At 36.5% G+C, this 16,598-nt stretch overlaps 1 protein-coding gene and 1 long non-coding RNA gene across 2 annotated transcripts in view; one reads left to right on the top strand and one right to left on the bottom strand.

The window, feature by feature from the left end:
- Positions 1-16,598, bottom strand: part of THSD7B (thrombospondin type 1 domain containing 7B) — a 735,307-nt gene that overhangs the window by 41,273 nt on the left and 677,436 nt on the right. Inside the window, exons 17-18 of the mRNA XM_025430666.3 lie at positions 4,404-4,545; positions 1,833-1,948 (exon numbers count right to left, since the gene is read on the bottom strand). Of these exons, the coding sequence (XP_025286451.1) occupies positions 1,833-1,948; positions 4,404-4,545 (258 nt within the window). The remainder of the gene's footprint in view (positions 1-1,832; positions 1,949-4,403; positions 4,546-16,598) is intronic.
- LOC112648828 (uncharacterized) lies at positions 120-5,945 on the top strand. Its single transcript, XR_003129353.3, has 2 exons — positions 120-525; positions 5,740-5,945. It is a non-coding gene; the product is annotated as an uncharacterized LOC112648828 (long non-coding RNA).

Genomic DNA, 16,598 nt, shown 5'->3' with positions numbered 1-16,598 from the left:
GAGGATGCCTCAGTGTTAAATTCAGCTACTTTGCACCTCTGGATGGGCCAGTAGTACATAGAGAGCTCCAAATTAACAGCTAGCCAGGCTAAAAAAAGTAAGTAAGAATAAAAGCAGAATCAACAACCAGAATATACTCATTAAAAAGACCTATTAGGTTGAAAATATAACCATACTCTAAATCATGAGAAAAATTGATGACCTGGTTTATTTTTCTCTTGCCCTCTCTTAAACCAGCATGTAGCCAAAATCTATTGATTTTCCTAATGGCCAAATAGAAGAGATCTTAGCGAAATAAAATAAATCATCTAAGAAACACAGAAAGAATAATGAAAAACTGCTACAGAAATCACAGACTGTGCACTTATTGAGGAGGACTCCGACATTCAACAAGTGCTAAATGAATGTTAGCAATGTTCACACCAAGCTAAAATGAATGATTATAGCATGATTATCTGCTGCATGGGCAAAAGCGGAATTACCACATAGGATCTTCAATCCATTTGAGATATAGGGATATGCCAGGTAGGTTAATACTTTGGGACTTCTTTAAACTAATATTTTTAAAATATTCGTTGAACATATGGTATTTGGAAAGCAGAGAAACCGATTTTTCTATTAATGAATAGTTCATATCTTACTTTGTATCAGAGGAAAGATTTATTACATACACCAAATGTAATAAGATTTTCAATGTATTTGGAGTCGCTGTAGATTGGGGATTTATTTTTCCTAAAGCAGACAGCTTCACGGGGGGTCAGATTAAATGAAATGTTAAAATAAAGCGCTGAAACTTGGTGGGCAGAACTCTGCACTGTCTTATCTGGTTTTAGAGTATTTCACCGAATGGGATGTCCAATTTCAGATGGCCTCATCCCAGGGTTGTTGTTTATCTATAGCTGTATGGCTGGTTCAGAGAGCCATGTTTTTAAAATATTTAATAGGAGAATACTTAAGTCAGGATAGGTGAGAGAAGTTTGGTTTTTATTTTAATTCCACTTGTGGACTCTACCTGTGTCAGGAGAAATGGGACCAATTTTCATTTTGCCAATTTGTTTAAGAAGCTTCTGTGGAAACCTGAGTTAACTGACCCCGTATTTTCAAATTAGTCCAAAGACCATGTTGGTGATACTTCTAGTGTGATAGCATGTGGTCATCTTTATTTCTATTAAACTGTCCCCACAGAGGTTTTTCTCTGTTAGGAAGGAAATGCAAATTCTTTGGGACATGTTTGACTACACCTTTTGCCCAAAGTCTACACAGTTTATCACAGGAAAAAAAGGAACAATAACATGAAAAAAAATTCAGAACTCATTAATTGGAACTTGGTAGGGAGGCATTTTAACTTAGATTGAGAAGAAAAATACAACTGTGCTGTTTACCTAGTGATCATTTGCTAAGAAAATGAGCAGCATATTCTTACAGCAAGTGTCAGTGTTCATCTTTAAGGAAAGGCACAGTGTTCATATATGCAAATGAATTACTGGCCTAATACAGAGTCCTGTCTAAATATTAAAGTCACCTGCTGTGAATAATTTGTTAGCAAGCAAGTACATCTATATAAGTTCTTGAAAGTAATAAAAATAATTTTTTAATGACTCCACTTACTGCAAAAGGATTTTTCATTTTGACCAAGTTCCCAGTCATTTTGACTAAATTCAAACTAATAAAGCATAACTGCGCTATACCAGTTACCTCTCACTCTAACGGAACCTAAGCTTCAAGAAGCTTCCAGAAGGAATCAGAGCTTGTTTATATCAAGCATCAAGGTTGCAGACTAATATTAAGACACACACAGCTCTGAGTGTGAGATACAAATATAGACAAATTACCTGCTCACACTGGTCCACACCAACTGGCTTGCCGTCACTGCGTACACAGCTCAGAAGGCGTGTCCTGACGCCTTGTCCACAGGTGGCATTTTCACTCAGCTGGCATGTGCTCCACTCTACAGGTATAGGATCACCACAATGAATTTCAGAACTATGGTCATGTGAGCAAAAAACAGCAAACCTTTGATTATTTGCATTGGTGAGGAAGGACAGTGTATACATAATCCTAAAATCATTCCCAGGTGGCTTCAAAAAGCACCCCGCAATTCTTTAATTGCAAAACAAAGAAACAACCAAATAAAAGTGAGTTACCTTCCTAAATTTGCGTTCTAAAAGTAAAAACCTGAATGGTTTGTTAAAGATCATGTCACTGTCAACTGAAGAGGAAGGGAAAGACACTAACCAGGATGGAAAGGAAAACTAGGGATCCCTGGGTGGCGCAGCGGTTTGGCGCCTGCCTTTGGCCCAGGGCGCGATCCTGGAGACCCGGGATCGAATCCCACATCGGGCTCCCGGTGCATGGAGCCTGCTTCTCCCTCTGCCTATGTCTCTGCCTCTCTCTCTCTCTCTCTCTCTGTGACTATCATAAATAAATAAAAATTAAAAAAAAATTAAAAAAAAAAAGAAAGGAAAACTAGTTTGGAATCATCTGTTTGCTGGGGATAACAGAGAAAAGGAACCCAGAAACAATGCTCCCCTTTGATGTAAGCTGAAAAAATTTCAAGGATTAAATCCAGTCATCTAAACCATTCCATATGTTCAGTACAGCGGAGCTAAGAAGGTGCCTCGGAAAGGACAGAGAGAGGGATGCCTGGGTGGCTCAGCAGTTGAGTGTCTGCCTTTGGGTCAGGGCATGATCCTGGAGTCCTGGGATTGAGTCCCACATCAGGCTCCTTTACAGGGAGCCTGCTTCTCCCTCTGCCTGTGTCTCTGCCTCTCTCTTTCTGTGTCTCTCATGATTAAATAAATAAATAAAATCTTGAAAGAAAGAAAGAAGAAAGAAAGAAAGAAAGAAAGAAAGAAAGAAAGAAAGAAAGAAAGGGAAAGAAAAGAAAAAAGAGAAAAGAGAAAAGAAAAGAAAGAAAAGAAAGAAAAGAAAAGAAAAGAAAAGAAAAGAAAAGAAAAGAAAAGAAAGAACGGAGAAGGACCTCAGAACTACATGTTTATTACAGAAAATCTATTTTTTTCAAATTATTCTCTCATGAGGGAATATTTTTATAGATTTGGAGAGTCTCATTACAAACTAAACAACTGGGAGTTTGAACAAATTATCCCATAACTAATCTGACTCTTAAAAAAAAAAAAAACACCTCTTACTTTTGGTGTAGAGTGTTCTATGATGATAAACATTGAGAACCTCTTTAAAGACATGTTCCATGTTGGATAAGTGATCTGTGATGTAACAGGAATAGTAAACATATACAATAACTATATTATTTTATTTTTTTGAGAGAGAGAGGGAGAGAGAATGCACGTGAGGGCAAGTACTTGTGTGCTAGTGGAGGAAGGGCAGAGGGAGGGAGAGAAGCAGTCTCCCTGCTGAGCCCCCCCCAACACAGGGCTTTATCTCGTGACCCCAAGATCACAACCTCAGAGGAAATCAAAAGTTGGTCACTTAACGGACTGTGCTACCCAGGAGCCCCATAAAAATCAGCATTTAACAGATATGTTCTTCCAGGAAAGCAAATTGTACTGTATTTCTAAAAAAATTACTATGAAAATCAAGGATCTGAAGCACGTTTAACTAGACAAAAAGGTCAATACACTAGATCATCTTTCATCAATAAAGACAATCAAATTGCCCCCTAGAATTCACTATGAAGTTTTCTATGTGAGAAATCTCAGTGGTGCCACTGTGACCTCAGTAGGGAATTGAAGAGGTTATTGCTTGGCGTCTGCAGGCATGTGACAGTTTGGTTGTCAGCACCGAATTCAATTATGAGACTTAACATGGTTCTACATTTGGTGGCATTTTGTATATCGGCTACTGCAGGGAATGGCAGGTTGCAAGTCAATGAAACTAAACAGTCTGTGGTATTACGCACTGTGGTAAACAGAAAAATCCTGAGCAGTGGCTGAATAATGAAGTGTATGGGATTTCCTGGTGCCTCTAAAATATCCCTGTCCACTCAGGTCTACCATTTATTCTCATTGAGAACCATAGAGCAAAGTACATCACAAGCCTGAATTTCTTGAAATAATAAGGGCCATGAAAGAGCTAAACGCTATGACAGCATGACTACATTCTTCTCTAAATGGTAAATTATGCCCTGCTGCTTATTTTTCTTGTTTCAGTTTATCATGGCTTAATTCAGTTCTATTCTGAAACTTTGCCAAGTCTTTCTAAGTATCTTGGAATTCAGAGATTCCAGGTGGCTTTTCTGAACCTCCATGTCAAAAGTGGGCATTTCTTTTGTGAAGGGACACTGGAAATGTCAAATCCTCAGCCTTTCCGTGCAATACACTCTCACATCCTGTCAGACCTTAATCCCAAGAATGAAAACATACACACACATTCTCCCATTAGTCAGTGTGCAGGGGAAATGGCACGGCTGTGGATTTCAACTGTACCTGTTAGATTGTACTGGAACTGGAAGCAATTTTCATTGAGGAGGCAAGGCCGCACCTGTGAGTCTTCAGCACATGTCCTTGAATTCAGTGGGGGCCTTAGCAGATGGCGGGTTCTTCTCTGCATTGAGTGAGGATCACATGACTATGAAAATAAAACAGCAGGCCGAGTTAGAATGGACCCAGACTTAGTTGGTAAATTATATATGATTATCTGTATAATAACGTATAACAGCTATAGGGAAAAGACAACTGAGAATGTTAAACATAGTGTTTAGAAAATAAAACCATTTTGTGATCCAGTATAAATTATTTTTTTGTTTGTTTTGCCCTCCTGACAGCTTTTTCTTTTTCTATGCTACGGTGAAGGCTACATTTCCATCTCCCACATAGAATTAGGCACATAGAGACTATTTTCATCAATTAAACATACTCTGTGCTCCACACTCTGTGAATGTTTAAATAAATGAAAAAAAGAAGACCATGTCCCTGTGCCTCAGAGAGTCTAGCCCAATAGAAATAATCACACAGAACATTTTAATGAGAAAATCATTTTTAAAACCCTAGAACAGGTATATAATTATAAAATCAATATTGAAAATATACCAGAACTTTCTCTTATTTGAGAGGTCTGATCCACAGGGGATGAGCCACTGCACATAATACTGCCCTTTTAGGAAAACAAATATATAAATGTGAACTTCAAAGGCCTCTTGCAAATATCACTTTGCCCAAGGGTCCTCTTACAGCCCCGTTCATATAATGCCCTTGAGCCAGGTAAACCTCTCTGCCATATTTCATCCAGCCCCTCTACCCATGGTGAACCTTCAAGCCCCCCCCTCACCCACTAGAATAATCTTTCAACTGTCCTAAATCCTCCCCTTCCTCCCCTTCAGAACTCTAATCAAGGCTTCATCACGGACACTCTTTCTTTCCATAAAGATAAATTCTTCTCCTCCTTCCTGAGAAACTCTCCACCCATGCTCAGGAATTACTTATAAGAGCTGTTTCTGAAGATATGCTACACCTGCCCTAATAATACTGCCACTCTTTCTTTATTAGCCTGGCTCCTTCCTTTACCTATAAACTGTTTGAGGGCATGATAGATCATGATTTCTACTTTCCATGTCAATCTCTAAAAATCTTGGTATGTATTTGATACAATAATTGTTTGATAGATATCATCAAGTATGGTCACAACAACACAATTCCAGACCCCCAAAGAGGCACATAGATGCTTAAACCACAGGAGAAATAAAAAGTCTCTGAATTAAGGTCATCAAATCATCATTTCTATATCGGGATGTTTCATTTATTTTTATTCCTTTTACTTTTTCAGATTTTGTAGCAAGACCACAACCTGTAAACTGAATCTTGGCTGTTAATCAAGATGATAATGTTGGATTGCACTGAAATATGCGGAAAAAGCCCACAAAATTTTTCTTCTAATTTTAAATGTTTGGAGCCACAGAAACACATTTTTTATCCATGTGACTTTATAGTTGTATAATCTGTCAATATTGGTAAACTAATTTTACATTTTAATTGTATCGAATTGTCTCTGTATGATAAAGGGCCAACAAAATCAGGTAATTATACTTAATTATCTGCAAATGAATCCCATGCTAAATGCTTACCAATAATTTATTACAAGTTCACCAATTAATTTGATTATTTGTTCTCATAAGAAGGAATAAGAGCTTAAGTGATTTGCCAATGAACGAAAAACGAAGGTAAATAGGTAGATATCCCTGATTAGTGTTCAATTGATTTTCTACCTTATAAAAAAATCAATTGATGTTGGAACCAACTGACTGTTAGAATCTATATACCTGCTTAGTCTAAGCCATCAAAGCAAAAAAGAAAATAACACATGCACACATCAAATTGTTATGCTACCTTGAACAATTTACTTATATGCTCTATATCTTACTTAGCTCCTCATCTAAACCTGAGGGAGAAGAGGGTATAGGGACATAGGTGTAATTTGACATTTAAGAATTTCCTCACTCAGACCTCAGTCTATCAGTCTCCAATTCTGCTGGATATGGTTTTAAAATATTCAGTTGAGCATAACCCATTGTTCATAGTCATGTAGACATTGGTAGTTATTTTCTAGAAATTAATATATTGAAAACCAACACCGCAGCTAACCTCTTTACTAATTTTCTCTCTATAGAAATAGATAGGGGAAAGTGTGGGTGGCTGGAATCCACAAACACAATCCAACCTAATCTTAGGCAATATTTTTATGTTCCACTTAAAAAAAATGCCCTACCACTGCTAATGACTGATAGATAGGTTAATGTTTTCTCCTTATTTCTTTCTATTAGCTATTTATAGGAAGTTCATAAAGTAATGAATTTGTCACAAGGAAGGAGTGGGGCTAAATAAAAAAGAATGGTAAAGGATGCTTATGTCTGGATGATTTCTTTATTGGATCAAGATTCCTCAAATACAAACCTGGATCTCCTCTTCTCTAGAGTATTGATATAAAGACATATTGTCAATTTCCTAAATGAAGAGAGAAAGTGATGTGCGGATAACTAACCCAAAGTCTACTTTAGACCAGTTTTATTATAAAGATCAAGGTTATGTAGCTAAAGTTTATTTGCTAGGGAAAAAGATGACCAATAAGAACCAGTTAATCTCTGGTAAACAAGCCCCCTTTATGAGACTGGATTTTCTAGCTTATTACCTTTGAAATCCAGCACTTAAAGTTCAATCTTTCCTTATGACATTGTGTTTTCATACCTTTTGTTCTCTCTAGCAATATGGCCTTTACCCTTGAGCCTGACCTGAATATTTGTATTCATCTGTAAAAATTATTTTTTAAAAAAGATTTTATTTATTTATTCATGAGAGACACAGAGAGAGAGGCAGAGACATAGGCAGAGGGAGAAGTAGGCTCCCTGTAGGGAGCCTGATGCGGGACTCAATCCCAAAACCCTGGGATCACACCATGAGCCAAAGGCAAACACTCAACCACTGAGCCACCCAGGCATTCCTTCATCTGTCAAAATTAAATCAGATATCCACCTGAGAGCCTCAAGTGACTCCCTTGCACCCATAAAATTAAACTTGAGTATAGGAGGATTTTGTATACTCTAAGAGCAGGTGACTGACTATAAGGAGTCCATGGAGAGGTTTTGGGTGTTGATGGAGTATGAGTTGAATGAACTCTTAACATTAACAACCAAAATTAACAACTGTCCTTTTCCAGACAGTTGAAATAAGTGGTTGAGAAGAGTCCTAAATTGAGTCAAACAGGGAAACTAGCAGTGAAGGAAAAGGAAGGACCAGTACATGAATGGGGAAGGAAACAAGATCCAGTAAACAGTACAAAGTAAGTTGCTATAGTTCTGAACACTAAAAACAAAAGAGGGAAAGAGGGATCCCTGGGTGGCGCAGCGGTTTGGCGCCTGCCTTTGGCCCAGGGCGCGATCCTGGAGACCCGGGATCGAATCCCACGTCAGGCTCCCGGTGCATGGAGCCTGCTTCTCCCTCTGCCTCTCTCTCTCTCTCTCTGTGACTATCCTAAATAAATAAATAAAATGTTAAAAAAAAAAAAAAAAAAAAAGAGGGAAAGAATGAATAAGCCCTGGACCACGAAAATGACATTAGGGAAAAACAATCCTTAAATACACCCCCTCCTAAAAGTTTAAAAAATTTATTTTACACACAAAAAATAGGGTGCCTAGGTGGTTCAGTTGATTAGGTGACTCACTCTGGATTTTGGCTTAGGTCATGATCTCAGGGTCAAAAAATTGAGCCCCATCTCAGTCAGGCTCTGCAATGGGCATGGAGCCTGCTTAAGATTCTCCTTCTCCCTGTCCCCCTTTCTCTCCTTTCTCCCTTCCTTTCCCCAGGTTTCTAAAAAAAAAAAGGCAAAGAAAATTATCAAATTCAAATCCCAAACAACAGTATTATGATAAAAGATAATAAAGGTCAAAATATAATCCCCCCAAAAAAAAACTATAGTAGAAAGACATGCATAAAAAAGTGGATGAAAGCCGCTATTTCAAAGTGAACAAATCAGAATTTAGAAAATGGAACAAGATAAGAGTGATCATAAATAAGAATTGGAAAAACATAGACTTTTAGTGATAGAACTCAGCTCAGTAAATAGAAATAAAAGAAACGTCATTTTCAGAAATAAAGATAAAACTAGGAGAAATACAAGAATAAAAATATACAAATTGTTTTTGTTCAAGAAAAACAAAAAGAAAAAATGAAATAAAAAAAACATTTAACAAGGGAGAACAGTTTTTGAGAAAAACTAGCAAAGAGAAAAGTCAGTCAAAACAGATGCCACATGCACATAAGATTTTATGAAGAAGAAAACCTAAGCAAGAGAACAGAACTGAAAAAAAGATTTAAAAATCTTTGAAAAAAGGGAAGACTCAAAACTACTTATTGAAAGGGCACTTCAGACTCACTGAGACATACCCTAGTAAAAGTATTAAGCTTTAAAAAAAGAAGAAGAAAAGATTCTGTATCTGGGCAAGATACCAGGATGGTTTACAAAGGATAAAAAAAAGATTGGCCATTAGACTTTTGGGCAAGAAACCTTAATACCATAAAAAATTAAGAGTTATTATAAAGATATATAAAGAAAACAAACAAACATGACCCAAGGATTTTATATTCAGCAAAGCTGACTTTCAATTAAAAGACCATGCATAAACTGTTGACAGTATGCAAGAACTCAAGGAATGATGTTTCCAGGAGTCTTTCCATAGGAATTTACTGGTTACTGAGTTTTAGACATCCAAAAGGACTGGGAAGACATTAATGCAAAGACATGTGGTGAGCCAACTTTACATGCAGAATCTATATGAAGAAATAGATAAAATTCAAATATAAATAATAAGAGTCAATGAAAAAAATTAACTTTTTAAAGTATTCATGTTCGTGGTAGAAGTATTGTTATACTGAGAATGTTTTCTGTGTTACATGGAAAAAAGAAAATGTGTAATTATGATAGATTCTGTTTCTTTTAAATCCAGTGTCCTGGAAAAAGTGATTCTTAGTATAGAAAAAAGGAGATATAGATATAATGTAGAATTTAAAAGAACTCCTATAGGTCATCAGTATGAACCCCTGAAGTTTATCATTTGAAATAATGATATACGTTTCAAACCTCTGCCTACTGAGGTGGCTTTAGGATACTTAATGAGTTTAATGAGATTAACAAACATAAGCATTCTGAATTCTTAAAAGAGTTGTGGATTTTGCAAGTGCAAAGAACTCATCAATGTACTTCATACAGATTAATAAGAGTTTCATACAAAAAAGAATACTTACTATGATGTCATAGCGAATATGATCAGAAATTAAAATACCATAAACTAAAGTTACTGGTCAGTCAGAAGGGACAGAGGGTGGATTCCTGGGCCCTACACACGCAGGCTCTGTTTCTTCCTATACTTTACTCCAGATTTGAGGAGTCTAACAAGGCATTTAATCCTATGTATAGCAGAATAGCCTCTTACAGCTTCTATTTGTCTTTTGAGGGATTAAAGGGATAACAGTGGATACTGAAATCATATTCTGGATGCTGTCTTAAAACCTAAATAGCAATAGGTAACATTTTAGAATATGAACATTGACATTACATGGGGATTACTGCATAAAGCCCTTCAACTTCTACTGATATAGGTATACTTCTAATATCCTCGTTTTTACAGATGATGAAATTGAAGTTCAAGGAATAGAACAATTTCATAGTAGGTGCTCAAGACAAGATTTTAATTGAGGGGGGCTAATTTGTTCTTCAGTATTTTCAGCTGTTCTATGTGTAAAATAGCAGTACTTGTCTAGTATGTTGAGGTGGGGACAGTGGGTAAAACAGTGCACCAGAGAGCTGTTCTGTGACTGTGATTATTGTGACTGCTATTTATTTTAACCTGGGAAGATTTTAGTATGGACAATGGTAATTAGAGATGGAAAAGGAGAGAGAGAGAACAGACACAAGGAACTATGGCTTATAAACTAATCGAAGAGCAAGAGAAGCCAGGCTGAAGAATGAGTCAAGCTAAGGACAGGACAGTGAATAAGCCTTGCTGCCTTTGAGGAGACCACGGTTCATGAAAGATGCTCAAAGTCTAGGGGCTGTTGCATCGTATTTAGAGAGTTAATTGGAAAGAGGAGACCACACGTCTCAGTGTAATGAAACTGACAAGAGCAGGGGCAAAAGCTATCATATCATCAGCATGAAATAATGTTCCTGGTAAAGCTTTGCTGGCCTATTGCTGGAGGAAGTTAGGATGACCCATAAATATCTGGAGATTTTTGCTTAGCTAGGATGTTTGGGTGAAGATTTTATAATAGTCAGGGACATCCCCACATAGTCCTTCTGGTTGATATTTTACAATACTAAGGAATAGTGAAGGTACAAAGTTATAACCCAATCAGAGGCCCTGGAACAAATGAATGATGTATGTATGGCCTATCCAATCACCATTTCTATGTAGAAATGGTGTTACCTGTTTATATTATTATTGGGCTTGGGAATGAAGAAAGAAGAATGACCAAACACAACTCAAAATAATGGCCTACATGCTTCAAAAATGTAAAAATCATGAAAGGAAAAGATTAAAGAGACCAAAGGTATATAAAGATTAAATGCAGTATGGTCTGGGTTTTGTAATCATAGGGCTATAGTGCTCGCATTGGCAGCACATATACTAAAATCAAAGGGCTATAAATGTTAGAAAGGACATTATTGGGACCAATGAGAACTTGGAAATCTGACCCACAGATTAACTGCAAGTACTGCTGGTAATATATTTCCTGAACTTATTAACTATATTATGATTATGTTAGAGAATACCCTATACTTAGGGAATGCATACTGAATGGTATATATATATATATATATATATATAAAATATTTATAATATTTATAAAATGTATTATACATAGCATATATTTATAAAATATACATATTTTATAAATAGCATATATCTATACATAAATATATATCATATATATTAGAAAGATATATAATATCTATATATAATATGTGTGTGTAATATATATATATAGATATATATATATGGGAGAGAGAGAAAAAGGGATATATATCTATTTCTATCTATATATTAGATAGGGAGAGGGAGAGAGAAAGACAGACTTAAGCAGGATCCATGGAGTCTGTTACGGGGGTCGATCTCACAACCCTGCGACCATGACCTGAGCCAAAATCAAGAGTCAGATGTTTAACTGACTGAGCTACCCAGGTATGAAGGTATACATACATACATACATACATACATACATACATACATACATACAGTCATAACATTATATGCCACCTAGAGGATCCCTAGGTAACAACTGCTTTTTGAATTGAGGGCACACAAACTCAATCTCAATGTCATTCTCTCTACCTGTCTTTTTCTTTTTTCTCCTTTCCTTCTCTTATTTTTCCATATGACTCTTTTCTTTCTTCATTCTAAGCCCCAACCGTCCAAGAACCAAATAAAAAGCCAAACCAACATAAGCAATTAACTGCAGTGCAATTCCAGGTATGTGATGGGCTCCAGGAAGGTGCAGGCAATGAGAATCTCAGCACAGAGTGTGGTGTCTGCCATCAGTGCAGCAGTGCAGAGCCCCTTTTCAGATCTCAGAAGACTAAGAGAGAGTCAATTCTGCGATATTTGTTTTAATGTTTGCATCACCATCCATTCCCAGTCTCCACCATAAACCAAAGAAAAGGGACTAAATAATGCACCCTAGAACGTGTCTAGGATTCTTCACTCTTCACTTTTGTCTGTCTTCTCCCACACAAGATCCTTGGGCTCCTTTCCTCTTAGGAGAATCTGATTATCAGTTAGCCAAAACCACTTGATCTGCCAGCAGAAGAAAAGTGCTATTAAGTTCTATACATGGGGCTTACAACACAGAAGGTGCTCTCATGGGAAGCTGATCTGGGCTCATTTTTTTCCAGTCATACCTTTGCTCTGGGCTCTTGCTCACATTGAGTCTTCTATTTCCTCCCTCCATCATCTACTCTACTTTGCCTATCTAACCCTTACTCATCTCCGAGGTTTCCATATGTCTATTTTCTGCCTAGAAAACTTCAGGGCTCCTCCCAGGTGTTAGATAATGTGCCAATATATGCTGACATGACAACCTTTGCTTTTTCTCTTTTAACAGCTGCTACTCTGTTGAAATGGACTAGACATTTTCTGTATTCCTCATTAGACTGCAGGTTACTTGAGGACAAGTGCTGTTCATCATTATATCCCAAGGTCTAACATAGCATTCATCACACAGGGCCACTTAATATTGGTCTAATGCATAATATTTGCAATTTATTTTTGTACACATATACTTTGTGCTAGGTACTGTGCTAAATGATTTACATGTATTAATCCTTACTATAACTTCTAAGTTGTGCACGATTATTTTAATTTTCCTGATTTATTCTAGTTAAATAACTTTCTCAAAGTGTCAGTGTTAAGAAGAGAGACAGGGAGAGAAGAGAATACAAATGTATCTAGGCTGTTTCTAAACTTCAAACTTATTCTCTGCAAATGTTTACTCAACACTGCTGTGTACCTAACATTTGCCTTTCAACATGGAATTTACTGTCTAGAAAATAAGACATGCAACCAAATTGAGAAAGCCCATTTTATCTGAGGGTCTTCTAAAACTGGAAAAAAAAAAAACCTGGGGGTGAGGGGGTAGGAAGTTGGTCTCTATACAATCTGAAATTATAAACTAATTTGAAGGTAAAAAAAAAAATCTCATAGTATTTTTATCTGCCATTTCAGAATTACCATTTTTTCTTTTACTACCACGTAATAAGTGTACTATTTTAAAACTTCAACAACCCTACAGATAAATATGAAGAACTAAGGAATACTAGTGAGATAGGATAAATCTAATCTAGCCAAACATATTATACCCTTTAAGAAAATATAGTTCACTTCTAATTATTCACAGATACTTTTAAAGGTGATATGAATATTATAATCAACAGGGAAAGGACCTTAAGATTTGGAGAACACATAAATTCTAAAAAATCTGAAGTGTATAGAAACATCACCAAGAGACAGTCCATTATAGCTGATCGGACATGCCATTTTATGGAGAGTTTCCCTGGCAATCAGTGCTGAAAATATATCTACCATAGGGGTAGATATATTTTCACATTTTTTTTTCCATTTTACCAACTTGGGGGATTGAAATGATACAAAGAAGGATTTGTAGGGTAACCTTCACATACTGTAAACACATGTTTAAAATTCAAAGTGAAAACCTGGCCTTTTCTACTTAGACATGAAACCTACATTTGGGATGAAATCGAAATCCAAGTGAAATGGAATATAGATCACAAACCTAAGTTCAAAACCATTAATTCACACTACTTTAATACTAAAGTTTTAATAATAGCCATCATAATAATGAAATATCATTGACAGTAAAGACAGCTCCTACATAGATCAAAGAGAGCAATTGAGTCATTTCAAAAAACTAAATTTTACATTTCACTATTTTAAAAAGTTGAAATAGTTGTTCTTTTCATTACAAGAAAAGTTACAGTTACCTCTTAGAGAAAACTACTTACTTGTAGAAAGCTGTGAGCAATTGGAAATATTACGAGTAAATTTGGGCTCTCACTCTTAAAATCTTTAATATTATTAATTTTTTGATATACTTTTCATCCCCATAAAATCATATTTGATATTCTAAAGAGTAATTATTATCCTCACTTTTATAGATTGATAAATTGAGCTTCAAATAGTGTCAACAACCTGTCATAGACACAGTATAATACAAAGAACAGAAACCAAATTCTTGATACCCCCTTTTGTTATCTTCTTGGATATCAATAATTATATCAAATACTTTATATACCCACTCTATAAATAATGTTTTACCAATATTAATTCAATAGCAAGAAGAGTTATAATAGTGGCTAATTAGTCTTCATGCCCCATTCTACATTATATGGATGATTGAAATCTTCCAAGTACACTGTTCAAAGATGTGGATGTTCCTATGTCAAAACTATCCTAAATAGAAAGATTTTGAGAACCGATTTTAGCACACTGTGGTTACAAAAGAGGCATTAAGAGAAGCCTGCTGCCCTGGCAAACTAAGGCCATTGCCTCTAGAAATAAAAGTCATTTCTCTATGTCTGTTTCTTCACTCACTGATTTACCCCACATAATTCACAATGAAGACAATAAAGTAAGTTTAAGAGTACTCTGAAGAACAAAAAGCATTTTACAAACACACAGGGTACTTGGTGAGGGGAGGGGTTCATGCTGGACTGTGCCACAAGGCAGCAGTTGATTCAGCAAAACATCATCTAGATGAAAACTAAGAGGCATCAAGTTCCAGCTCATCACCAATTACCCAAAGGTTGGAGCCAGTCAATCAAGTGCCACCAGAAACAAATTGAAAATTGGTGGAGCACAAAATAGATGACAGTCAGACTCTAGAATGTGAGTCAGTGAGCATGAGGAGGGCTAATGACTGCCAACACAGAGTCTTTGGGGACAGTAGGTGCACAGGAGAGGAGCTGCATAAACAGAATTCCCCATTGTGAGGTTTCTCAACTCCCTATTGACATAAACTTAGATGTACAAAGGATAATTTGGAGTGTATTCCAAGCAGCATGGTGTTTTCTTAGGTTAGAAGTCCAATGCAATAAGAAAGAGGCAAAAGAAAGCAATTTAGGTAAATGTGTGTGTTGGGGGTGGGGACAGGCTGCTTAGTAACTTTGGAAACTCAAACACAGTTCACAGAGGCAAAGTTCCGGAGCATTCTATTCAACAGACATGACCAGTGTTAAGATAAGAACCTCTTGCCATAGTTACAGAGAAATAGGCCAAGCTGAAAGAATACAGATGCTGGTTTTTGAATTAGGCTCAATTTCATTTTTTTAAAAGATTTTATTTATTTATTTATTCATGAGAGACACAGAGAGAGGCAGAGACATAGAGATAGAAGCAGGCTCCATGCAGGGAGCCTGATGCAGGGCTCGATCCCAGGACTCCAGGATCACGCCCTGGGCTGAAGGCAGGTGCTAAACCGCTGAGCCACTGAGGGATCCCCTAGGCTCAATTTCAAATCTCGGATCCTGCAACCTCAGATATGAATCTCCTAAACCTTTCACTTTCCTCACTAATTAAAGGGGGCTAATCATGCTATTCTATAAGCGTATGCAATATGATTACATACAGAATGCTAACATAGAGAAACAATGGTTTGTTTTTATTTGTTTCTTTGTTTTGAATTTGCTTTTACTTAGAAGAGTGATTCCAAGGGTACACTGAAACCAATGGTCTATATATTGTTTCCAAAGCTGAATGCCCGTTTTGCTTCTGATGTATCCTAAATGATAAAATTGGTGGAGATAGGAGTAGATAAAATGTGTCTGCTTGGTTCCTACATGATTGTGGGTGTGTGTGTAAGGGAGAAGTAGGAGAAGGAGGAGGAAGGAGAAAGGAAACTGGAGGAAAATAGAGCACAAAGGAAGACTCAAGGCATTGGAAAATTGTCACTCCATGGGGCTACAAGCCTGCAGAGAATTCCTGAGGCTTCCAGGAAAGGAAAGCTTGGTAGGGAAAGGGGAAGAGGATATGTGAGTGAAGACCCACCTACAGGAGCAGTGAGAGTCACTCCATAGGCTTCTGGTTGATTCTTCTTGTTATACATTAAATCTAGCTTCTATTAAAAAGTAAAGCTTTATAAAAGCATTCAAAATGAATATCTTTGAGGTAAATGTTTGTTGCTATCATATGAGAGGAGGGGGAAAAAACAAGAGAAAAATCTCTAAGGTTTTCTTTAGTGGGTTGCAAATCATTGAATTATGAATTACACAGATATTTACAAGCTTGGCCTAGATAGAGTATAGTAATCTATAAATGCTGCTCAAGTGATTTATGACACAACTATTCTAACACATTACCAATAGCAGGAAATGTATTTAATTTATTCTCAGGGACGCACATTTACATTATTCACAACAAGCCATTTATAGGGAAATGTGCAACCCTTAAACTAAAGTGAATGCATCTCTAGTGGGTTTTGAACAGTTATAACTGTCTAATAAATGCTCATATCCTAACTTACTGTAGAAGCCAATGTAAATGTTCACTAGCTATCCTGTAAATACTTGATTCCTTGTATTAGTGAATAGTTCTGGAACACATGCCAAAACATGTAGACTAACAA

Source organism: Canis lupus, chromosome 19 (genome assembly GCF_003254725.2).
Source record: "Canis lupus dingo isolate Sandy chromosome 19, ASM325472v2, whole genome shotgun sequence".
In the NCBI taxonomy this organism is placed as follows: Eukaryota; Metazoa; Chordata; class Mammalia; order Carnivora; family Canidae; genus Canis; species Canis lupus.
This window is presented reverse-complemented; position numbering and strand designations above follow the sequence as displayed.